General features: G+C 30.6%; 1 protein-coding gene across 1 annotated transcript; it reads right to left on the bottom strand.

The window, feature by feature from the left end:
- Positions 1-6,915: 6,915 nt before the first annotated feature.
- On the bottom strand, positions 6,916-20,510 carry LOC118198811 (cathepsin L-like peptidase). Its single transcript, XM_035370584.2, has 9 exons — positions 20,361-20,510; positions 19,206-19,316; positions 17,997-18,146; positions 13,682-13,831; positions 13,447-13,570; positions 12,253-12,353; positions 10,102-10,262; positions 8,925-9,035; positions 6,916-7,192 (listed from the first exon to the last, which is right to left on the bottom strand). The coding sequence occupies exons 1-9, from the start codon at positions 20,364-20,366 to the stop codon at positions 7,093-7,095; spliced, it is 1,014 nt and encodes a 337-aa protein (XP_035226475.1). The 5' UTR covers positions 20,367-20,510; the 3' UTR covers positions 6,916-7,092.
- Positions 20,511-26,500: the final 5,990 nt, after the last annotated feature.

The following is a 26,500-nucleotide window of genomic DNA, read 5'->3' as shown; positions in this document are numbered from 1 at the left end:
TTTATGAGTTTTCTATAATTATTCAATTTCTCTAACCATGGCAACTTTGCATACCTTCTGACAAGTAGTTATATTTTTAACCACTGTATTTTAATTCCTGTTGACTATCAGTACATTATTCACTTGTTTCGCAAGTGCTACTTTTATTTTATACGCAAATCTACGTAAAATAGCATTAAAACTTCAGTTATGCGGAGCTCCTGATCGACTGCTTGTTTTAGTTTGAATGAAATTAAACTTAATGTTACTGTTAATTAGCTTGTTATTAATTTAATTCTATGTTTCTAACTAATTATATGTTCAGATATTTCCAAGTATATTACACAAACTTTTGCATCCTAATTTTTAGATTTTGGTTTTATTGAGAGGCCTGATTGATTACATTAATTTGCAGTACTGTTTATCTAATTCTTTTCTTCTAGATAAATTTTAGAAAAACTTCTTAGCATAATAATTTAAATTTATTTACAATTTATACGTCAGTGATCCAAACGCATAGTAATGTTGTTATAATAGATTTCATGCTAAGCATTTTTTTTAATTTAACTATTAATTTCTGCAAACATTTACATGATTGCTTTAATTAACAAAAAATATTTCTAGCACACTTTAACACACTTTGATATGGAATAATGTTTTGCACTCTATTAAATTTTCCAGTCTAGTTCAGACATCTTGACTATTATTGATGTAATTTATTAAAAATATAATTTGTATGCTTTATAATTATTTAATTTATTATATTATTATCATAAATGAAAGATGTTTGTAATGCTAATATGAATGTTCACCAATACCTTTTATTTTCTTTGTTAGCTCTCGCATTTATTACTGTTATTCAAGTAATGCTTGTTAGATATTTTTTACTTGTTCTTGTGATATGCAATTCTATTTATTTATTTTTATTTTTTCTTGGCTACAATTGGCTTCGAAAAGTTAAATTGTAACCTTGTAGGCAGCAGGGGGGAAGAAATTTTGATTGGCGCAGTTGGACTATAGCTCGACCCGGGGGGCATTTTCATTAGCGCAGTTGGAGTACACCCGATGGAATTAGCCTTTGGGTATCGGAAATGGACATGTAGTTGAAGAACGAAAGCTTGCTTTAAATTACAGAGATTTCTAATACATTAATTTAATATATAAAAAATATTTTAATAATATAATACTTTTCTAATATATTTATTTTATTATCCAAAATTATTTTCTAATTAACAGAAAGGTACGGCGTAAGTTTCAGTGATCAATTGTCAGAAAGGCTTCTTCTGAATGGTTTAATAATAATAATACAAGGAAATAAGCGTATTTTACACATGCCTTATGGCATAAGAAAAGGACTTCTGAAGTATATTAAAAACTAAAAAGATTTACATATGCCATAATGATTTTTAACTCTAAACAAAATTACTGGTTATAGTTTCGGAAACAAAATTCAATACTTGCCCATAGTAAGACCAACTTGCGAAAGATTTTTTGCCAAACTACAAATCATTGTGTAAGGAAGAAAATTTCCAAAAGCCATTTTGAAATTTTTATAATATGACTAATAATCATAAGATACTACTTTTTGATCCATAACATGGGTTGTTTGAACTAACTAAGAAAAAACTTTAAATTGCATCAGTATTATAACGAGCTAATAAATTTTAAATCACAAAATACAGTGAACCGTATGTAAGACAGCCAGACACAGCTGCTATAAAAATATTTCTACGGAAGTGGTTGTCTTAGGAAGGGGATAATTGATGCCAATGTTGTTAAATTACCACTTTTGTCGTCCTGGTACAGTTTTCTGTCTATACATTTTGAATCTGAAATAATGCATTCAGCACGGCATGCACACTGGGTGTAAGGAAAGAGAAGCAACAGAAAGAAACTGGAGAGTATGGTTAAATGATAAAAACCAAATCCTTAATACCACTATTGACAGAAAGAGACCAAAATGCAAATAAGAAGCAAATTTCCTTAAAAGCTAACAATGAAGAAGGATTAAAATTAGAATCAATGGTTAAAACCATGGGATTTTTATTGATATAAAACATGAAATGCCAAATGAAGTGGTGTCTCTCCCCCCAGTATAATTTTTCGATGTGGAGAAATGGAAAACATGATTTTTTTTTTTTAACTAGCAATCGTAGGCAATGCAGAATTTATTAATTTCTTTTCTTTGAGAATAATTTTGTGTTGTTCAGTACAAAATTTAGGTCACACATCTCTGCTGTTTGGGGAAAACTTAAAAAAGAACTCTGTGAACATAATTAAAAAAAAAAAACAAATACGGGTCACTAAAATAAATAAAAATTCAGATTCTTTTCTTGTGTTCTAACATATGTAATTATTACTTCAGTATATTCTAATATTTATTTTATAATCATGCATTATTACTAAGGCAGCAATACAGACATATATAAATTTTAACTATTTTTTACTGTCATTACATGCACAATTGCTGTTTTTTATTAACAAGAGAATTGAACAAAGCATATCAATACTTTTGTATCAGCAATATGAGTAAGTTTTTGTTTATTAAGATTTTTAAAGTTCTCAAGATGAAATAATTCGAATAATGGAAATAATTGACTGTAGCATAGAGATTTATTCATATTGCGTCCACTCTCGTATACAGCAAGAAAAAAAAATTAAATATGAAGAGCAGCCCTTATCAATTCCGCAAGATTTTCCATATACAACCTCACCACAATTCCACATAAAACGTAAACAAAGTATCGAAGCTTCATAATCGATTACAAAGCACAAAGCTATTAGCTATTTGTCATCGATGGGGAAAGGAAAGTCTGGGCCATCCGAAAAAGCGGCGACCTATTCAACCACCTCTAATGGCAGCTAGTGTGAATAAATTAAAACGTAAAGAGCAATACCTATGAAATCTGGGAATGCGCATACGTGATGAATGTATGAAATGCATTATTGCATTATTTGTTCTTTTTTTTTTTTTTTTTTATTATTTTTATTTATTAGTCGAAAGGGCCTTTGTCCCTGAAGGACTATTGTTTTCGTTTTGCGATTTTGCGTCGGACTCATAAACGTCGGTTCACTTTCCAAACTGTTGCCACAAAATGTTAGAGTCCTGCATTATATTTGAAGAAATTAAATAATGAAAAATCTGCTTATGCAGATTGATGATTGTCTATTTCTCGCATTGTGATAAAACAATGGTACATAGAGCCATCGAATTTTGAATGACGAAATCCTACTGCGAATATGGGCATCTGAAATCCCAAATTTGGAATTTGTTTTATTATAGATTTTATATTTTGTAAAACTTTAACGAATTTTTGATTTACAAACTCAATGCTTTAAAAGCGAGAAATGGCAGCGTTATATATAAAAAAAAAATACTTTTATCTCCAGCTCACGAGACTGTGTATATCGGAAATTCTAAAGATATGCTTAATTTAACATTATTTTGCGATATTGCTCTTGAACTGAATTTTATGGTTTAAGTGCAAAGAACATGATATTTAATAAATAAAGGTAACACTCAAAACGTTAAAAAAACGCCCCTTTGGACGTAATTTAAAATCTGAAACATTTCAGATTTTTTTTTTATTGATTTTTTAAAAATTTTTTTTAATTAAAGTTCTCGACGACTTTTATGACAGAAATGTACCACTATGTATTGAATGGAAATGAAGTCTAAATGAAATGGATCTAGGCAGTGGTCTTAAAATGATGGCCTGAGAATCAGTTTCATTTATGCAAATACGGAGTTATGGATATTTAAAGAATTTAAATATTTGAAATCTGAGTATATGTTATTTAAATTGCGACTAAAAATGAGAATGAATAACGAACAAGAAACCCTATAAACTTGAGCTAATTAATTTTCAGTATAATATAAACCTTTTTGATTAACTTTTATTCGTACTTTCCAAAAAATAAGTATATTAAGTTACGAATTTTTCCATTAAGAGTTATCGCTTTGTTTTGGAATGAAGTGAACAGCTTTTTTCACAGTTGAAAATTTATATCAAAAGGATCCTGGTTGATCAATGAGCATCTGCAATTCATGATGGTGATAATTTACAGCAATATTTATCCAAGGCTGCAAACTTTGTCAGAAACGATACGCCATCAAATATCAGTCTGTAGTAATAAATAAAGAAGTTCATAATTATTTGCATACAAACGGATGTATTTTATGTGCCAAAGGAAAGCCTAATGAATGAGAGCAAGGATGTCAAACTCGCGGCCCACAACAAATATTTTTGCGGCCCGGCCAATATATCGGCAAATAATAATATATAATAATAAAATAACATATCGACGAAGAAAAAAAATGAAATGTTTACTGCTAAGTAATTAACGATAATTTATTCAGTGTTGTTAGATTACTCACAGCGAGCTGACACACACACTGCTTAAATTACAAATGCGTGTGAGTAGCTTGCGTTCAGCTACCTTCGGCTTTTGGGGGACACGTGCACTCAGAACTTGTACGCATCCCCCGATAGCCGAATGTGGCCGAACTCATGGTCTCAGTTTTCCAATCATAGTTTTGTACGATATATTGGTGCATGCATGTGCATGCACATTGCTTTATTATTAATTATTACTTAATTCATATTGTTACGGATTTCATAGTTATTTATTTATTTAGTTTTTTTTTTTTTTTATTTTTTTATTTTATTTAGAATTGTAATTAGATTTGCTTCATGTTGCCTTAGCAACGCAGACGATTTTTGAAAAGACAGTTGCGTTGGAAGGTTAAAAATAGAACAGCGCGTGCATTTAATACCTAATAAATAAATATCTCGTAATTGCTGTTGCCATCCACAAAAATCCAGATATTTATATATGTTTCCAGTATATTCGAGAAATTAATTATAAAGCTTATAAAAGCCGAGAACAAACAACTCATCTCAGTAGTAGCTGTAGTTCTAGTGAACTGTTTGTTTACTTAATGCTGTGATTGATTTGTAGCGATTTCGCTGTGAGATAGAATTAGTTTCTCTGTTTTGAATTGATTTTTGCTAAACGTTTGACATTTTGTGATATTGTTAGAATATTTTTGAAGAAATATTTCAGCATTTTGATTTAACTCTTGTGGAAAGAATAAATTTTTGTTAACTTTTCTATATATTCTTGTTCTTTTCTATATAAGTATATATATATGTTTATTATTGTATTATTCTTATACTTATTATTGTATTATTTACTGTATTATTGTATTATTATATGTTTATTATTGTATTATTCGAAATAAATCTACGTTTCTATGAATATTGATTTTTTTTTTGCGGCCCGCCTAAAGTTAAACGTTGTTTGTTTGGCCCAAGTGTACCTTTGAGTTTGACATCCCTGAATAAGAGGAAGAGACGAGATTGTCATTTATCTTCTAGTTTTGCATCACTTCGAAAATTTTCTTAATTTGTTCATTTAAGTTAATGTAAATTATTCCGCGATTAACTAAACATATTAGAATTATTTGAAGAACATATTAGTCTTAAATATTAATATTTAGCTCTCAATATGCTTGATTTACAAAATGTAACCAAAAAAATTTCTTGCGTGTTTCAAACTTAAAATTTCAGATAGTAAATAAATATAAATTTGGCTACTTAATATATGCCTGCTTGGATACTTCGGGTATCTTTAATTAATGACCAACTCCGAGAGTTTGTTTCTATACAGCTTCGGCTGATTACTTTTATTTAACTTATGCTAATTTATATTTTATATTTTGAATTAAACCCAAGAAGAGGCTTCTTGTACGCCCAAGAAGGGCTATTTCTAAGTATATTTTGAGTTAGAATAGAGGGTTATTTTAACCCTTCTTTGAAGTTGTTACGCAAAAGGACTTTGCGAATAGTCGCTACACAGTTCTTCAGTATTCTAGCTTTTAATTAACTCTATTCAAACTAGTATATTTAAAGGTTTACAGTTGGTTATACTAGCAATCATCACAACTTAGGCCTCGTTACGTAATAGAATTGAGACTTGTGTTGCATTCCCTGTGAATTACAAACAACATTTCCATCAAAAAGAGTGATCTATATAGGAGAAATGCCTTTTTGCAGTATACAGGGAATAAAACCATTCTCTAACCGTGGTTAAGGAAATCTCCTAAATCAACCTACCAATACCCCTTCATGAGTTTCAAATGTTTCCGTAAATATATTTTCTATATAAATAGTTTTAGAATGAAATATTATAAAATAAAAATTAAACAGAAACTATATAGTTTCTGTTTAACTTTATAGTTTGTAAACATACTATATAAAAGAAAGAGACGCAAGAAGAAAAGTAACATAATTGCGGTTAAAAATAGCATAAATACGATTAAGTACGAAGAAATCATTATATTACTTGGTTAAGTTCAATTAGCATTAAATTTACTAGTGTTGATAGAAATATTATTATTCTTTACGAAAATTTATATTTAGTAATAATAATTCAATTTTATTTGACAAATAGTTATGTACCCTAAGTATTCGATGGCTAAAATATCTATCTAGTCGTCTCCTACGAAGAAAAACCATCATCTCAAACTTTTTTAGTCTACGATGTACGTAGGAGATGTACTTTAGGGATGTTCTCATGGATGTTTGTGGGGATGTAGGTGGACATTAAAACTGAGATGCATCTTATTATACAAATAATGATTTTAATTTAAACTCGTGTTATTTTAATTTTATGTGTGAGGAATTTTGTTTGTAAGACTGTTCTTATTATTGTGTTCGTTAAGGATATTTAAATAGATAATTGTTAATCAACTTTTATTTTCTGTCCTGGTATCAAAAGGTTAAAAGCTATTGTTGAAATTATGCCATGCTTTCAGGGAGAAAATGTGCTTTATTCTATGCCAACGGAAGCTTGCTTTAGATAGTTTTTTTACTGAAGAAAAGAGTTAGCCTTTTACCATATTTCTTGAAAATAATGAACAATATGGAAACATATAGTTAAAACATGCTTTTTATTTATTAAAATATGATACAAATTATGTTAAAATATCCATGCTTTTATTCAAAGCGGATAAGAAATGAAGAAAACCATATTCTTAAATTTTTACAATAAAGTGAATAATAAATATGTGAAAGTTCATTTTCGGAAAATTAATTGACATCTGAAAATTTACACCAATGGATAACTAGCTTGAGTGGCAATGCCACACTGGTTATTCTTATTCCTCGACATTTTGATGTAGCCATTATCACCCCAGGAGGTTCCCCAGCTAAAAAAGATGAAATGTGAAACTTAAAGCAATACAATCAAAGATTAACTGTCATAAATCATAAGAAATTTGATTAAGTTTAATACTTCAACTAATGTAAGATTTACAGTTTATATTAAAATTATTCATTTTCTTAATTTAATATGATTCATTTTTACCATTAAACATTTTAGTGCAATATTATTTCAAGAATGTTAAAATTATGAATCCTCATAAAATTACAAATTCCCTGAATCTTCATTGGTTAAATTGACAGCACATGTTAGCACAATCAAGCTCTTCAAAAAGCAAATTCTACTAAACGGGAGCTATGCGGCCTAGAACTCATTTTTTAATGCATGTAAAATAGTTCACGAACACTACAATATCGATTTGAATGACATCGAAGAAGCTAAAGAAATTTAAATTTCATTTTTAAGAGCAAATAAATTTGTCAGGTTGCAAAGCTTTTTTCTGTGTTACCTTACTGTCAGTTGGATCAGGTTCTTCTATGAACTCATAAAATTTTTATTTCGGTTCTAGAGTACCTCTCACATGCACACCTTGTAGAGACAATAGGTATTTTGGGAGCCAAAGAGATAAAAAATGAGCAAACCGCCTTCGCCGGGAATCGAACTACGGACCTCTGAAATACCGGCTCAGTGTGCTGACCACTACACCACGAAGACACGCTAGGAAAGTGGGAGAAATACCTCATATACTCCCCTTTTTAAAGGACGACTGGGGTTTTCAGGGGACCCTATCGCCAAATCCTGGGTGTGAAGAAACCTCATCCAACACCCTTTTAGTTCGGGCGCCACTGTAGAGATATTATGTATTTTGTAAGCCGGAGAGATGAAAAATGAACAGGTGGTTGCCTTCGCAGGGATTCGAAGCACAAACGTCTGATATACTGGCTCAGTGTGCTGACTCCTTCACCACAAAGGCACGCTAGGAAAGTGGGAGAAATACCTCATAACCTGTAGTTTAATTGAGTTAAAATATTGTTACCTTTAGACTGAAATATTATTTTATTACTACAGATGTGTGGATCTACTGGCATGTGCACGGAAACACGCCGCAATGCTTTTCAACATGCAGTCAAAGGTTGCTTTTCAAAAATAATTAAATGACTAAATATCAGCTTTTCTGTGAGTTATGTATTTTAATTTAGTAGATTATAACTTTATTAACACAGCAATATCAGTAAAATTGTAATACAGAATCAAACACTATGAATTACTTTAGTAACAGCTATTATTAAAAAAATGAAATAAAAGTTCTGTTTTCAAATAATTTAATTACATGATCCAGGATCACGGAAAATGATGTCGCCAACAAAATCATGTGATCCAAAAATTTAGAATGTTGCTAAAGTATATTTTAATTGGATTTATGAAATTTATGTTGGCAAATGAAAAGTTTCCAATCCCGTTTCTGTTCTGCATGGGTCATGTGATTTCAGTCGCAATAAGATGTTGACATACAAGCAGTATTATCCAATTCAATTGTTTCATCATTCATCCGACAGCCTGATGTGAAGAATTTTTAACATGCTCACACGCTTATATTTTTTACCGTGTTGTGAAAGAATTTATCGGATGTACCAGCTATTGCTTCAAATTTCATGATTAGTAAGAAACAAAATTAAGTAATTACTTCAGTGACAACGTTTTAAGGATTTTATTTCAGTATTTATTAGAATGATTTATCACTTTTTATTCAAAAGATTTTTCCGGGGGTTTTAACTTACCTGTTCTTCACCAACCAGTAATCAGTTCCATCTTCAGTACCATATCCGATGGCTAAGACTCCGTGGTCAAGAGTCTGAGTGCTGCAGTTTGGTTCATCATATATGCCGCCACTAAAGAAAAATTAGAAAGTTTATGTAATAAAATATATTAAACATACTAGAAAGTTATTTAAGTACTTCTAAAGAAAACAATTAGTTTTCTCGTATTTAGTTTTAAATTTTAGATTAAAGGATTTCTGAATATCAGTCAATTAATTTAAATAGAAATATAGTAAAATGTATTACAAAATAATTTTAAGGTAAACTTTTACATAAACTAATATGTAATCCGAATTATTTAATAACAATCATTCTGTTCAGAATAACTGAAATCATTATCATGATGTCAAAATTTCTCTAAAATAAAGTTTTATAGAATGATTGTTATCGATCTGATTCTAATTCCTGAACCAGAAATATCATATTTAGTAATTTTACAATACAGTAACAAAGAGATGAGGGTATAAACTATTACGAAGAATTATAATATTTGTAGTATTTACAAGCTGCAAGAACGAAATACAGAATTTTTTCATTTTACTCGACAGAACAGCTGGTCTAGTGGGTTAATTGCTAGTCATTTTGCTGGATCTCGTCGATGGAATTAAAGAAAAAAGAAATAAAACTAAAACTTAATGCAATGAAGTCTGAATGGAACACTGCACTAAGCTTTAGTTTTTTTCTCCTTAATTCTAAAGGAAAGAGGACAGAATTTCAAGGACATGACTGAAAAGAACAGGAACAAGGAGCGAAAGTATACGTGGAGAGTGTTACGTATTTATCAGAATTAATTGGAAAAAAGGAGCAAATACTATCCCAGAATTCCTTTTCATACTGCTTAAGAAATTATATATAAAGAAACGCTTTAATTCTTTATAAAAGCTATGAATGATAGTTCAATTAATAAAGTGATTACACTAATGCATGCATGATCACTTAAAAATACTTAAATTCCACAGTTAATTTAAGCTCATGAAATATGTTTTAAAAGTAATTAATACATTTGAATGAGTACACAGTATCCTGTTTCAAATTACATGACTAAAGGTGACTTAAAAATTTCTCTTTTTGTGAAAAAATCTAGTAAAAATAAATAAATAAATAAATATAAATATAAGTTATGAAAAGACTAGTTTACCTGTACAGTTGGAAGCTAAACTGACTTGCATCAATAGCAACGGAAACTGGGCCAATTGTTGCAACTGCTTTTTGCAAGGCACTTTCGTCACCTGACGGTATATCAACAAATCCTGTGCAAGTTGCTCCTACATTAGCTTTTTTGAAATGACAAGTTCCATCCTTCAAAATAGAAGAAAAATATTTAAATATTAAAATTTAATTATGATACTTGCAGAAATTTTCGTGATAGTGATACTTTTTTCAAATAAGAGTAAAAGGCTAAATGCATATTGTTTACTTATTTTTATAACATATCCAAGTTCATGATAGGATTCATGCTTTTCAATCAAACATGCAAAATAATTAAGATACCAAAGAAATTAACCTGATTATGAAACGAGCGGACAGAACCGACCTAAAGATCAGTTAAGAAATAGCCGAGAGTTTGGAACGGTAAGACGGTATGGCCACGGTAAAAGCATGAAGAAGGGCGTCTCGGTATTTCAGTGGAATCTAATGTTATCGTCCCATAATTTGAACGATATGCATTTTCTGTTTGAGTGTGATATGCCCAGTCGCAGTCTCGCACTTCACCCAATCTGGAATCATCGAGAAGGCGGAAAAAGATTGAAGGGTGACTAATACCAAGGAGTTTGGGATAGAACGCAACATCAACGCTACTAGCAAGCTTGGATGACATTTGGAACGATGGAAACGGATGCTTCAGTACTTAGTATTGCTCACTCATGAGCAACCATGGCGATGAAGCAGTAGTTCGTGACCGATACACGAATAGAGATTAGTACAGACAGTGGTGAAATTGCAAAATAAATGCAGTGCACCACAGGATGTCCGATGTCAAGTTTCGTCTAAACCTCAAAAGAGTAAATAGATAGTTTTTTTGCTTGCTGACAAGCAATATGTGCTAAAAATGCACTGTGACGCCTGCTTATGGGAGACAGCACTTTCTGGGATACCGGAAGCACAAAAACTGGTAAACTCAGCAATGAAGTAGATCGTGCTTTACGGTCGACCAGTGGTTGGTAATCAATCCAATCATTGGATGTTTCGCGAATCTAAATATTAAGGAGAATGAGGAAGACATTGTCACTCTTCCAAATCAGTTAAAAAATATAGGTTTGATAAAGTATATATGGAGGTCTTGTTTCGAAAGCCATAGTGATTGCAGAGAGTACAGAGCTGCTTCTTCTAAAGAATTTCAGTTAGTGGTGATCTCTATTGTACAAATATTTCTTCCCTTATTTGTATCTTTTTCGTAATGTTCTGGGCTCTGAGTTACTCTTTAAAACTCTACACCTCATCTTACAGTGACTGTGATTACGCTGTTACAAAGTACAAGTATTAACCATGCGAATTGGTTTGCATGGTCCTACATATAAATCTAATTAGAACACGAGTGAAACGTTCTTAAGAAGGCCCCTAAAAGTACTTTCTGAGGTCCCAGCAATAATTTCGCAACAACAATAGGCTCTAAAACATGAATCGATCACGATATTACAGGAGCTCGTATGTGACCTCATACTGAGAAGGGATGGTGCATATCTCGCACTGTAATCAAATAGGATCCTGTCCTTTTCTGAGGAAAGAATTTGCCTTTTACCTGTTATATAGACGTTTCTGTCTTCCCTCTGCTCTGCTCGTAATACACGTTTGAACTAACACACATTATTTGGGTTCCTTTCTTCGTCAGCAATGCTTACTTTGGCCATATTCTGACAGTTTGAGATGTTACTGCATGTATTGTACCGATCTGAAACAGCAATGCGCGATATTAAATATGAAAATTAGTCCAGTTGTAATTTTTGCATACCACTGGGTAATCTCCTAATTATAACTTACAATTTTAAATTATTACCTTTAGTTTCTAAAGTGTAGTATATTCACACAAAAAATTAGATAGCCAAAATATCATAATTGTAGGGGAGAAATAAAAATCTCATCAACTTCAACGAAACAAAAAGTTATTTTAGGAACTCCTGATTGAATTTGTATGAAAAATTATAAAATTGGTATTACCTGTAATAGAAGCTCGGAAAAGGTATCAAATTAAAGCTTGAAGTTTGCTTACTGTTAAAATTAGTTTAAGATCCTTCGTTCAAATAATTCGTAAATATTTTGAAATTTCTTGCATATATTAAACTCATCTCACCTCAGCAGTGTATGGATAAGATTGCTCTGTGTCAATGCCACCGTTTTTTTTGATGTACTCAAATCCTTGATCCATAAGGCCTCCTTCACAGCCCATGTTACCTGAAACATTCATTTCAATTACATAAAATTTATTTAAATAATAAATCCATAATACATGTATATATTTTATGATAAACAAAGTATTTTAATGTCTTGCTTTTGATGAAATAGAAAACTGCATTCCCGAAGATAGAAAACGTTATAGGATAAGAACTGAAAATGAAACATATCATAATAGTAATAGACTTTTCAACAAGTTGTCTAAATTATTCTACATGTAATTCGTCAAAACTACTCACATGATGTTAAAAATATATAAAAATGTAGGGTTTTCAATATTGCTTGAATACATTTCTTTTAGTATAAAGCAAATAATTAAAATTAGATAATTTAAAATACGCTTGTGTAGTATTTTAAAATATGTAATTTTAATTATTTGATATTTGCAAGTAAAACGCTTGAGAGAAGTTACAACATCGTGCTCTTGCTGCTGTTAAAATTTTCTTAAAGATTTAAGTTTGTTCGGTTTCATCAATATATGTTGTGACAATTTGCATATTATTCTCACTTCGAACTAAGTCACGAGCTCGTTCTCTCAGCTTAAGAGCTTAAGGATTTAAGCAGTTACCGATAGCCTACCTGGATTGGTGAACCTGAAGATCTCCAGCCGATGTCTGGTCATACATGCAGCAGATCATAAAGATCAAACCACTGGAAGCAGTGGCGTTGAATATTCATGTTGCAGTAAGTAAGTAACGACGAGAAAAAGTTCCTATCCAAATAGGTAAGCTAAAGATTTTATAACTAGCTTAATAAAAAAGTAGGGGATTACGGTTCTTCGTAGGATTATCTTTGAACAGCGAGTTTTAGTTCCATCAAGCAGACTGTTTATTTTATAATTTTGTTTGTAATGCTCAAACAGTAAGATTAAAGTCTTAATATTAAACTCTATTAACTCTTTGTCTGCATGCAACTATCCCTTCCATCTCGATAACTCAAAGGATGTTAGTGGCACTTTGCAAATGGATTCCATAGAGCTAGCCGTATTAGCCAAATATCTTAAAGCAAATCCACTACTAAAGTGCCATAACGTAACGTAACTTATTTGAGCAGAAGTATAATAAATGTTACTCAAAAAGTACAAAGTATGTACCTTCAGGTCTGGAGCAATCCATAAGATTCTGTTCGCTCAAGGAAACAAGTTTCCCAGTTTTCTTTTTATGCTGTCCTTCTAGCGATCCAGTTGTTGAGAAAGCCCAGCAAGATCCGCATTGACCCTATATTTAAATAATTTTTAATAATTTTAAGTGCTTTCATTTAAGACTCAAAGTGCAAACACTCTGAGAAATCATAATATCTGACATCAGTTTTAATGTGTTAAGTTTTACCTGGTTTTTGACTCCTGTGACAAGGCCTTGTTGCCTCCAGTCTACTGTGTCTGGTAAATCAATGTTAGAAGGGAGAATAAATGTAGTAGTGGATTTGTTCAGTTTCGCTCCTTTGAAACCATTCAAGGTTTTAACAAATTCATCATGGCTCTGTAGGGAACAAAAAGAAGTTTGGAATTTTTATTAGTAACCTGTATTTGCAATAAAGAAATCATTTGTCAGATTAAAGTTTTATTGCTCTTTTGACGAAGTAAAAGTAGTATCATAATCGCGAAAATCTTTGGGTATAATATTTCAACAGAAATATCCATTTTGACCAATTCCAAGTCAATTTGGACGATTTCTTTGCATAACATCTTGTACGTACAGTCAGAATAAAGAGCAGTGTTTTATAAAACGCTTTGTAAAATGGATATAAAGTGATTCAAAAGAGATTTTTTTCGTGCCTTTCGTATACGTACATACGTTTGTACGTACGTATACAAAACTCAAAAAGATTAGCAATAAAACTTCAAACTTTTGTCTATGGAGCTTTTGTAACATCTTATTGTGCATACTCTGCATCTCCATTTTAATATAAATCATTTTATGATTTTATTTCAATCGTCAGAACCAAACGCGTATGTTTATTTGACACATAATGAAATCTAACTTTTGATGCAGTTTCCTGGTTCCTATACTTATATTTGGGAAAGTTGTATACTCGTTATGAAAACAAAATAGACGAAGTTTGACTTCCAGACGACAAAAATTAACTTGTTTGAAAAATATTTGAAATAGTATTGAACTTCAAAACTTGCAACTTTTGGTGTCCTTTTCAACTTGCCTCGGCAAATCGGTTAATTAAGTTAGAATAATTCGAGAAAATATGTTTCAATGAAGCTGAAAAAAGTGCATAATTTAATAGGCTGCATAAGTAAGTTATGTTGTGTTCCTATCATTATTTCTATTAGCATTTTTATATTAAATTCAAAAAGAAATAAATTAAATTAAAGTTCTTAAAATTTTTACAATATTGTTAAGACAGAAATTTTTTTTAATTTATTCTGATGGTTAGAAGCTATTATAATTTATTTTATACGGTGGATGAAATGAATGCTGAATTAAACATGTAATTTCCAAAGTAATGCTTATGCGGCAAATATAACTTCCATATAATAATCGATAAAAAGGAAATGTTTTGGCAAATTTAAGCTTCATGCAACTCACAGTCAAGAGGAAAATGAAATATTTGTCCTGTTGCTTTGGTAATGAGGTCTCAATACTTATTGCATGCAAAATCTGCGAGACACCAAACATCAGTATATCAAGTTAAAATACCAAGTTTGTTTTGAATTACTGACCGCATACAAGTACTTAACATAGAACGAGCAATAAAAAATATACCCATCTTAAACCTATTGAAAGTGAGAAAAAGGCGCAGACTCGCATGACAATTTTTTTTTCATACATAAGTATTCATTCATGACAATAGATGTAAATAAATTGCATTATGTTTTGGAATCTTATTGACGTAATATTTCTATTCTTGTATGAATCATCATATATTTACGATCTTCCGGAAGTTTATATATAATCGTTATATATACATAAAAGTGTTTTAAACATGAAATGAAGTGGCGGAAAATTAAATTTTTGTATATAATGTGTCTAGATATGTAAATAGGTAAGTAAATAGAGTAAAGCCTTTATTATAATTTCCCATACAGGAAATAGTACACACACATTACTCGTTTCCTCCTATTTTCACACTTGTTACAGAATTTAGAAATGTTTCTCTATTTCTAATCGTGTTACTACGCATTTCCCTAAATGTATTTTTTCTATTGGTAATATTTATATTATGTCTATTTGCTTTGTGTGTTGATTTTTATTTGCATTTCCGGTTTTTCAATTCTTGCTATTCCTATTTAGTCTGAGAAGTTTCTTTGGAAATAAATATAAATATATGTACATATTTGAAGAAAATCTTTGATATCAGACATAGGTCAAAAATTAGAAGACTATGAAATGGGGTCGAAAAAAATTATAATGCTTATAAAAATATATACGAACAAAGAATAAAATTAATGATCTATTTTAAAAATTGGAGTAATCATTAAATGTTGTTGGGAAGGTACAAAAAGGTAGTCAATGTAATAACAATGTCATCCTGCACTAGGAAAGAAATGTTATCAATATTTAACTCTTATTTAAACATGCGTGCATATTCCCGTCATAAACTAAAAACATTCATTTTATAAATGTTCCTTAAAAATAGTAAAGTTATTTTCTATGTAAATGATTTTAATTCAAATAAATTTACAAAAGTAGTCCTTTAGCTTTATATCATAATATCTAGAATCAGGTTTTCATGCTGGTACTCTATAACAAACTAACTCATTAATATAATATATTGGGAAGTAGCTTCCGCGGTTCATAGTAAAGCGTAAAGCTGTTAGCATAGCTGTTACAATGCTATACTTGAAATTTCTCGATTTCTTCAAATTATTTTTATTATTTTTGCTCTGGTAGGAGAAAAAATTGCAAGGTGTTTATAATGAACTGACAGTGCCCAGAGTTATGCAAAGACTATTCTAATCAACCAATTCAAATCAAATTTGATACCCCTGCTATTAAGATATATGGATGATATTTACGAAGAAAATGTTACGCCAAATTTTGCAATCAGTGAGGTTTGTTCAGTTAAAATCATATGCAAACAGGAAGAAACGAAGTTAAAAGACTCTTGGAATAGCATGTTCCTCCGGTGGTACAGCAAAGTTAATGTTGGGACACAAACGCAACGTTTCTTAATAAACTGCTACATGTATACTTTAAATTTTTTTCATCCGACAAAACACTATAGCGGTTAGTAGTTCTGACTGCCCTACCGAAGGGCGTACTTTAAAATCCTGGAGAAGGCATGAATGCTCGTAAATGAATAGTGTCTGAGTGGAATGGGGGCACTCAGTATATAAACCGAGTCGAGAGTCCTCTCGAGTGGTTTGGAAATAGTGAAAGAGATGTGGGAGACTCATATCCCGGAGGCATAATTCAAAAATGCATATCAGTATTGCCATCGAGGGAGGAGTTTTAAAAAATGGACCGATGACTTCTATATCTTCTGTGACGCTGAATCTTGAGAGAGTGTATACGAGTGCATGCAGTTGTTTACATTTTCTTTTGTAATTGTTTCGGCGTTTTAAATGTATGGTGTATAAATGCTGCTACCATTTTAGTAGAAAATCTCGTAGTGCTTTCATTTTATAAGTTTACTTAATCATCAACATTTCACTTTCGCGAATAGCAGTAATTTAGAAATTTATCATGCACTGATATTCGGATTAATGTTCGCGGCATGACATAAAACAACGAATCTAGTATTTTCTTCTCTCAGCGCTTATATTCCTTTCATTTTGAAAGTTTAAGATCCAAAATATATATTATGAATTATCTGATTATACCTATTGTTAGCATTATAGGTTATGTATAAATAAATTTAAAATATTCGTTGAGAATTAGATAAATTCGTTCTGTTTGAAATGTATTTTTTGTGCAGACAATACATTTAAGACTGAACAGTTATTAATGGGAAATTTAACTCACTGTACATTGACTGTTATTATGGAACATATAGACTTCAATAAAAATGCTAAGTCCTCTGCTATTTATATATGTGATTATGCTTAATTTGATTTGATATTCGCATTGAAAATTTCCTTTCATTTTGAAAGTGATGCATCATTATTCATGATGCATTATTTTTTACAAGAAATTACGAGGCAAAACATTTCCAACCACTTAGACCGCGGTAAGGTTCATGCGAAATAAGAGAAATATTACTGTAAACCCATTGGTCCACTGTAGAAGCCACTCCATCGGTGTGGTATATCCTTCAAGGTAAATGCATGTTTACTACTTATTTTTCAATACTAAAATGATATTTTTAGGCATTTTAATTCGCGTGTTGACATTTAAAGTAATGAGTATATTAAATTAATAAAAATTAAAATGTCTCTGATTTGAATTTCCAATTTGATCTGACTAAGAGCTAAAAGGGTTTTTTGGAAGAAAATAGAATAAAGCTGCTATAAATTGGAATTCTTTTTAACAAAACAATCCTCATTTTTCAGATTTCGATATTCTGGTATTGGATCCCTTTTCAACTTTATCTAGTAAAAATAAGGCTATTACAGGAAATGTCATCTACAGAAATTTCACTTCAGAATTCCTGGGGCCTCAAATAAATTTAATGCTAATCTTGCTACTCTGCTTTGCAACATCTTATCATATTACGTGAATAAAAATTTTAGAATTTACTAGTCGTACTCACCATGTCAGCAAATTCATTGAGTCCCTTTCTGTATTTGTGAATTCCGAGATCGAATTCTAGATTGTGTTTCACGATGTCATTTACATGGCCTTCAAAGATGAGTCTTCTTGCTCCTTCCTCGCGTCCGCTATACTGTTTCTGAAATATCCTCTGGAAAAAGAAAATAAAACCCTTTTACCTTAAAACTTAATTTCCACGTTATTGAAAATAATAATGCACTAAAAACGTTAAGTTTACATTTATTTTTAAAGGTTTTAATTTTTCTTGTCTTTTTCCTCCTAGAAAATTGCTTCAGAAATTCTTATCTTTACGTCCGCCTAATATTTGAAAATACTTTTTTTTGAAGCTTTATTTCACTCAGGGTGTTTTACTATGGTTGGAATTTTGTCATCTATTTTTAACCTACTTCCTGATAAGCTATCAAATCAAATTTTGTACGTAGTGAAAGTGTTGTTTCCAAAATTTGTTTTAGATACTTTTATTTAATGTTTAAACAATTTTAGTACATATCTTCGTTTAACGAAAGAACTAAGCATATCATAATTTTATTGTTTACATCAGTGAATTCAGTCTTTGATTTTAAAAGTTCTACATCTAAATAAGGTTCGGATATACAGTTTGATATTGTGAAGAATAAAACGTTGTGCCTATAAAGAATAAAATATAATAATTTAATTGCATTGCCAAATATATAAACTATTATCTTTTTTAATTTTATGTTAATTTAATATTATCAAATGCATAAGACTTTATCTCTTTAAATTTGTCATGAAGGTCTTCCTTTTTATTATTCGTGACTTAAAATTGTAGATGAATTCTGTAAATAGAATTAGTTAATATATTATTCCCTTTAAACTATATAATAGGCTATTTTCGCCTTTTAGTGCATCAATTTTCCTATGCGTTTTAAATATTTTAAAATTTAAGCTTATTCTATAAAAGTCTTTTATGATTGCATTTTATTTTATAATAAGAAAAATACATTTTTTTCTATTTATCTTTATCTAGCTAATATATCTATAATGCAGGAATAACTGCAAATTTTTTAATTCTTTAATAATTAATAACCTTATTTAAATAACGAAAAGAAATGTGAAAACATAAGTCTCCTGCAAATTCAGTTATCAATGTTTTTGGGCAATTATTTCTATTAAAATGAATTCATTTCAACAATATAATATCCAAAGCTTATGAATAAAAGTTATTTACCTTAAAGTTTTCCCAGTGAGTATCCAGTTCAGGATCAAATATTGTAGCTGCCTTCACGCTGTGCAGAACAACGATAGCAAGAATAGCAAAGTAAGTAACTGGCACTGCCATCTGAAAATGTTAAAATATTGTAAATTTTGTCAAATGTATTTAAGCTTCTTAAATCGTTTACATATTAAATTGTATATGTCAAGAAATAGTATTCCTTTGGCTTGAAATTACGTGACCTGTACAATAATAATAATTTTCTTATTGCGATAAAGAAAGTCTGCAAGAATTATTAGCTATAACAAAATTCAGTTTTTATCGAATACCGATTTGTAACTTTAAACTTACATGTAGCATATTTAAATAGCGTTTTTATGTAATCATTCAGGTATCCATGAATCCGAATTTAAACAATGAAATCTTTATGAATCTTTATGTATCTTTATGAATATTAGCTATCTCTTAGCACCGAAATACAGCTTTTCAAAATATTAATAAGTAATATTAATATAATTAGCTGTCAATAAGTTCTGCTATTTTTCAGTCGCATACTGCATTTTAATTTTAATGCAAAAATTTAATGTGCAGCTATTAGTTGCCTTGCATTACCTTAAATCAACCAAATTTCGATAACTGTGATAGTAAATATTGCATGGCATTGTAGACTGATCTGTACTATAGTAAAAAAATTCTATTATATTTCAAATTCACAAAAACTGTGTTATTTAGGTTTATTAAACTGGTGTTACAATAAATAAGAAGTATACACAATTTCGATTCAACTGTATTAGATTTACTGTTCGATAGTTTTCATTTTTCAAACAGCTTACCTGGGAAAGGATAAATTAAATAACCTTAAATTAGCCTATATTTGCTAATTCAAGAAATAACCGTGTTTTTACATTTCTGAATTTATCTCGAAATATACTTTTTTTAACGAAATTTAAGACGTAAAACGCATTTTTCGTATTTAGGTCAAAATTAGACTGACTTCCAAATATTACATAATTTAAAACCATTTCACAAATATTAATTTCATTTACAACAAAACTACAAAAGAAATGAAAAAACACATTTCTGCCAAAGCAAAAAAAGTTATTTTTTTAAATATACTGTAAAAAGTCAAGATAAATATTAAAAGTTTTCAGATATAATTTTTTTACTTACTTTCATTTGATTCAACAACGCCAACAAGATTTATCTAACACTCGTCTAACTTATAAGGATATGCCAAATATGATAAACTGACAAATGTGAGAATATATATAGGATCCAATATCGCACATGCTGTCACGCACATTTTGGTATCAGGATGTCACACGGAAAATGTTATCTTGAAGTAAAGTATTACCATTGTGTATTATCTACCGTATGATATTTTAAACTATTATCTAAATTTCGATTTGATCATTATTTATGACATAATTCGTTAGTCACGTGAATTTTCTTCGACTGGAATATCTTCTGCCATTTATTAACTGTTCGAAATACGATAATTCGAACCGTTTTGTGAAGCACTAAAAATTACCTCAATTTTTTATGGTAAAAGCTAACTCATAAATATTAATCATTACAAAAATAATACTTCTATTTGTTTATATACATATTTGTATAAAAATCAAAGAGCCCATTTACTCTCTAGTTTTTTATTAGTAATTGTTTCTCAGAGTCCTCTGTCCCACTTTGAAGAAACTTTTATGAATTGATGAATTGATGTACATCTTGCACACAAAAAAAGGGGGACAGTTCTATATCTGCCATTCTATTGAGCCGATTGACGAAATTTAACTTGCTTTTTTCTGTCTCGAAAGCACAACTTAATATATATATTAGATTTATATACAGCATTGTTCTAACGCAGGTATTCTGACACAAAATCGTACTTTTTCTGAAATGACATAATAACTTATTTCTATATCGATTTTCAAATTATGCTTTAATATTAAATTTTGTAAAATTTGACGAGAAACTTACCAAAAAATATTTTAATTTGTTTTAAATTTTGTTTTCCTTAACATTCTTTTTACAGTTTGCGCCAAGAATAGTTCACTTAGCGAAATTTATGGTAACCAACTTTCCTTTCACAGTTCAAGAGTGAAATGAAAGGTGCATTATTCATTCTTTCAAATAATTTTAACGAAGTGCATAAACCATGTTTTGCTGCCAAATTTTAAAGCACGCCAGTATATGTATATATAATATATATATATATACCTTCGGAAATTTTGAATAAAAAATTCTAATTTTTTGCAGGTATGCCTAGAAATGCATCTATTTTAAGATGGTGGCAAAAGTTTTATAGGCTATATTTCAAAATGGTTTTTGAAAAATTTATAAAAATTGCTAAAAAATAACAAATTTTAATAACAAATCAGAAAAAAGCTTCGAATTGTATTTAGATTGAACCTCAATTTCTAACTGTTAAAGAAGGAATATAGTAAATTGAAAAAAAAAAAAAAAGGAGATTGATAAATATCTACCATATTGAATTAACATTGAGGAGCTAAAATTTTAAGATATAATTTTTTAAAAACTACTTGTACGATTTTTGCAAAAATTAGAAATTTGGCTTATTTTAAGTCGTAGAATCGAAATTATGTCATTTCTTCTCTGCCAAGATGCCTATGTTAGGAAAATGCCATATATAAATCTAATATAAGTCGCGCTTTCGAGACATGAAAATTTCGTCAATCGACCCAGTAGAACGGGAGATATAGAAGTGTCCCATTTTATTTTTGTGCAAGGTCTGCATCATTTTTAAATAACTCGCTGTATATATTCTTTTTATTAATCGAATAGAAAAATACTCTTATTTATAAATATTTTTTCACCATTAAATTATCTTTAGTAAACCGATATTTTGTGCTAATGCAAATTAACTGTTTTTAAATTCCATTTTATTCCAAATTTAAAAATTTCTAACATTCATTTAGTTTTAAAGAATGATTTTTAAAATATTCATTAATGAAATGTTTTATTTATCTTGACCGTATCTAATTAATTAAAACAAAATTTTTGTTGTCGATAAAAAGAAATGCACATCAGTGTTCTAAATCTTTTCAAGGGGAAATCAAAAAATGTTTCAGGATATGCATGTTTTTTAGCTTTTAATACATTAAATTTACTGATAACATAATACAGATTCTGAGGAAATTATTCAAATACATTTATGTTATTAGAAGAAGAGTTAATTGAATCCTTGTTCATACTACTAATCGATTGTTACCCCGTAAAAATAATCAATATAAGGTTTGGTTTGGTTTATTTGATTACGTTAAAGCACTCAAAGGCTATCTGCCTAAAGGGAGGGACTCCTTCGTAGAGGATTTTCTAATGGAAACTGGCTGGCATACACGTTACACATTCTTGAACATCAAGAAACGAGATACCAGCATAGCTACATTTAGTAAACTACAAATGTAGTTAGTTCATATTAAAATAGTTCTCGCTTTCAGAAACTGCTGTCGAAGAAAAGGAATCTTGCCTAATTACTATTGGAAAAAAACTGATCATTTTCATTTGCAAACAGCTTCAGACTCCAATTTGTTATTCTTAATGAGACTGTAAATTAAACAATGCTTCAGTTAGCTGAAGGTTTACTCAACAAGTTATAAACTAGCTAAAATTATAAACGCTAACTATCCAGGTTTGCTAAAATAGATCTATCACATATGGACGTTGTTCGCAGTTGTAACGCAAGATAGGTTAATTTTAGATTAATGTTAACCGATTAAAGCAAAGCAACTCGAAAGTTACCTGTCTGTGGCAGAGTTTCTTAAAATGTGAATCCCCACCCCAGTTGAGGGTCGCGGAAGCTGCAGCAGGAGGTCACCAAAAATCTTAGCAATTTTCATATTTTTTAACTTATTATAGTATTTTTACAATTACCAAATATTTATCTGAAAGTAGATAAAGATTAGACAATACAGACAAAGAAAAAACGAAAACGTTTTTATTTTTTATAATAGAAAATCTCAATTCACTTTAAAAATTAAAGTTAATGACCTAAAACTATAATAGTATATTACAGTACAAGTGAAGAAACTGATAGTTTCGCTCTACTCACACGTGTATCGGTTTTCTTCAGTGCTTATGGGGGTCCCAGAAAATTTTAATAAATATTATCGGGTTCTCACATCAGAAAGTTTAAGAAACCCTGGTTTATGAGAAGAGATATCTTCATAGAAGATTTTCTATTAAAAACTGGCTCGTATCTAAATTACGCACGGAGAAACCGAGTAAACTGAGTAAGATTAATTAGGTTACGACACATGATTCTAGAGATGTCCTTCTAAAAGAAAGAATACCATTTTTTAGGACTTTCTACTGGAAATCGGCTTGTATCAACTTTACACATGACACAATCCACGAAAATGCCCACACAGTGAGACCGTTTGCTTAGAATTGAGCGCTGATCGAACGACCGATGTTTAGCGACTCCACCGAACTTCATTCATAAAACTGGCCCACCAGCGGCCGAGCGGTAAAGTCGCTGAACACTGGTAGTTTGGTCCGAGGTTCGAATCCCGCGAATGGGCTGGCTGCATGGGTGTTTTCGTGGTTTTCCCCATGTGTAACGTGTATACGAGCCAGTTTCCCTTAGAAAGTCCTCCACGAAGGCATCTCTCCCCTTAGGCAGATAGCCCTAGTGTGCTTTGCCATAATTAAATACACACACACATTCATAAAACTACTTCACGTCTCCGGTCATTTGTGAGTTGGTTATTTTAAGTAGACTTGTTCATTTTCAATTTACATGTTAGGAAGCCCCCAAAATGTTGATGCATGGAATTTGAATACTACTAATTAGCAGTGTTCAGCGATTTTACAGTTCGGTCGGTGGTGGGCCATACAATAGAGATACAATCTTACTTGTTCAATAGTTTACTTCATGTAAAGCGTAAAGAGTTTCTTATTGATTATTATTCATACTATTATTCATAATATTTATTCACGATATGCTTCAAAGTACTTATTCACAGCACGCTAGCTCTTATTAACTAAAGTAGATAGTTCTTATTATTTATAGTACTACCAACTTTATAACACTTATTTATTTAATTGCTTATTTATGTATATATAGTTCAGTAATGAATTAAGGTACAGGAAATATGGTAAATGAGATGATATTTAAGCTAAAACATTTCCTTTTTGACAATTTCTATGCTTAATTCACCTGTATAGCGGTGAATTCAGCATAAAACGGGCATATCTTTCGTCGAAGTAAAAGGTATATAAAAATAAAATGTACTATTGTCTCTGCACATGGTTTGAGCTTCCTGTTCAAATGAAAAAAAGAAATGTAATTAGCACTCTATGGAAAATTCAGGTTCAGCTCAGTTAAGTTTCTGTCATTCTTCAACTTAATAATAGCAATCAAAATTGTAATTTATGAAATTGAATAGAAATTGTTTTGAAATATGCAACTGTAGATGGGAGTTAAGTGTGCATACGCATTACAGATCTCGTTAATAATACACACAAAGCCTAAATTGTCAAATATAATGATAACCATAAATCTACAGTGATTATATATTTACATATATAAAATCCATATCTCTGAAATAAACAATATTCGAATTTAAAACTTCACTGAATACGAAAATCTTCTGGCTGAAGACTGTGATAAAAATATGCGTGAAAGCATGCATCACAATTTTATTTATCTTATTGCAAAGCAAAGGACGTGAACACTGCATTCTGTGCTTACTCTCATATTTTATCTATGATGATGAAACAATAACACAAGTTTAAGACAGATTAAAAAACTCGTGGTTTTCAGAGAGTTATTTTGTCTGCTGACTTCTTGTTTTATAAAAATAAATAATGATACAGTTGCGCTCTGCAATAGATAAAATAAAATATAATTTTAATGAAAGTTTAATTCTTTTATATTGTTTGTTATTATTTTAATTTTCCCACTATTTTGTTTAATTAATCTTAATGTTTCATACTTATTGTTTAAGAGAGCAACAATATACAATGAGACCATCGTAGGGAGGCTATCCATGGTTTCAGCCGTTGTTGTCTCATCCGAATGCGACTTCCTTAAAATATGTTCAAATTCGGGTGTTTATTTGTGTTTTCAGAAGTGATAATATACGAGTGTTGAACTCCATAGCTTACACTAAATAAATAAATTTTTATAAAACAGCCATCAATATTTTTTAGTTACATATAATTTTTCTCAAGCACAAGTCATAATTAGGTAGGCTAAAAATAAGTAAGTTTGGGCTGGTAAGCTCACTAGTAAAAAACATCATTAGGGAAATTAATCTCAAAAGGAATTTCTCATGAAGTATTTTTAATGAATGTAAAAACATAGAATTTCCCGGAATTTAAATTCATTGATTTTTGGTACCTTAGCAGTATTTTTTAATGTACAAAGCGATGCAGAAGTTTACAAACATATGCTAATGTAATTTTATAACATATGCTTGTAAAATATGCTTGTAAACATATGCTTGTAAAAAAAAACAATGAGTGATAAAAATAAGAAAGGGAAAGGTCTATGACTTAAGACTTAAATATAACCAGACTTCGTGATCCCAAAGGACCGTAATAAGACATAGCTCTAACACTATATTGCTCTAATACTAATTGTTTGCAGAGCAGGACAGAAACAAGTGGTGTAGGGGCATTAATACCGCGCCATATGCAGAAGTAGTATAGCCTTAGTACACTAAATATCTAGGGAAAACTCATATCTACAGCGGCCTGCAAATGTTATCCTGCGTCAGTTGTTTGTTGAACTTTAAAAAAAAGGGGGAGAGAGAGAGAGAGAGAGAAAGAAAAGAAAAAAGAGAGAAACAAAAAAGAAAAAGTCTAAAAGCTTTCAGATTTTATTTTACGCCTAAGGCTGCGTTCAGATGGCGGCGCAAAGGGCATAGAAGCGTAGTCACAAGGGCAAAAATACAGGAATTCCGTTCACACTTGCCAGAACGGTGTGTAAGCCGTGGCCAATGAGAGAAGCTAACTTTGCGCATGCGTGGATGTGTCTACAACTTTCCCGCGCTGTTCTGCTCGATTTCCCGTGTTCGCTCTGCTTGTTTTGTGACAGCAAAATCTTCTGTAGAACGCCGCTTCGTTTTAGCTTCGCTCTGATTGGTAGACGCTTATCCCAAACTCGGGGTAAAGTTGAAAACTTTGAACCCTGTGCTACGATCCCTAAACCAGATTTTGTGAGGTAGCACAGACTGGTTGCCTTGGCAACGGAGCTCGGCTTTAACCACTTATGCCCTTTACGCCCCCATCTGAACGAAGCTTAAAGGGATGTTTTAAAGTTTTGTGTGTTCCCTTTAATTATT

Source organism: Stegodyphus dumicola, chromosome 6, assembly GCF_044657685.1.
Source record: "Stegodyphus dumicola isolate Sdum_Otavi_A_Nest chromosome 6, ASM4465768v1".
Taxonomy (NCBI): domain Eukaryota; kingdom Metazoa; phylum Arthropoda; class Arachnida; order Araneae; family Eresidae; genus Stegodyphus; species Stegodyphus dumicola.
This window is presented reverse-complemented; position numbering and strand designations above follow the sequence as displayed.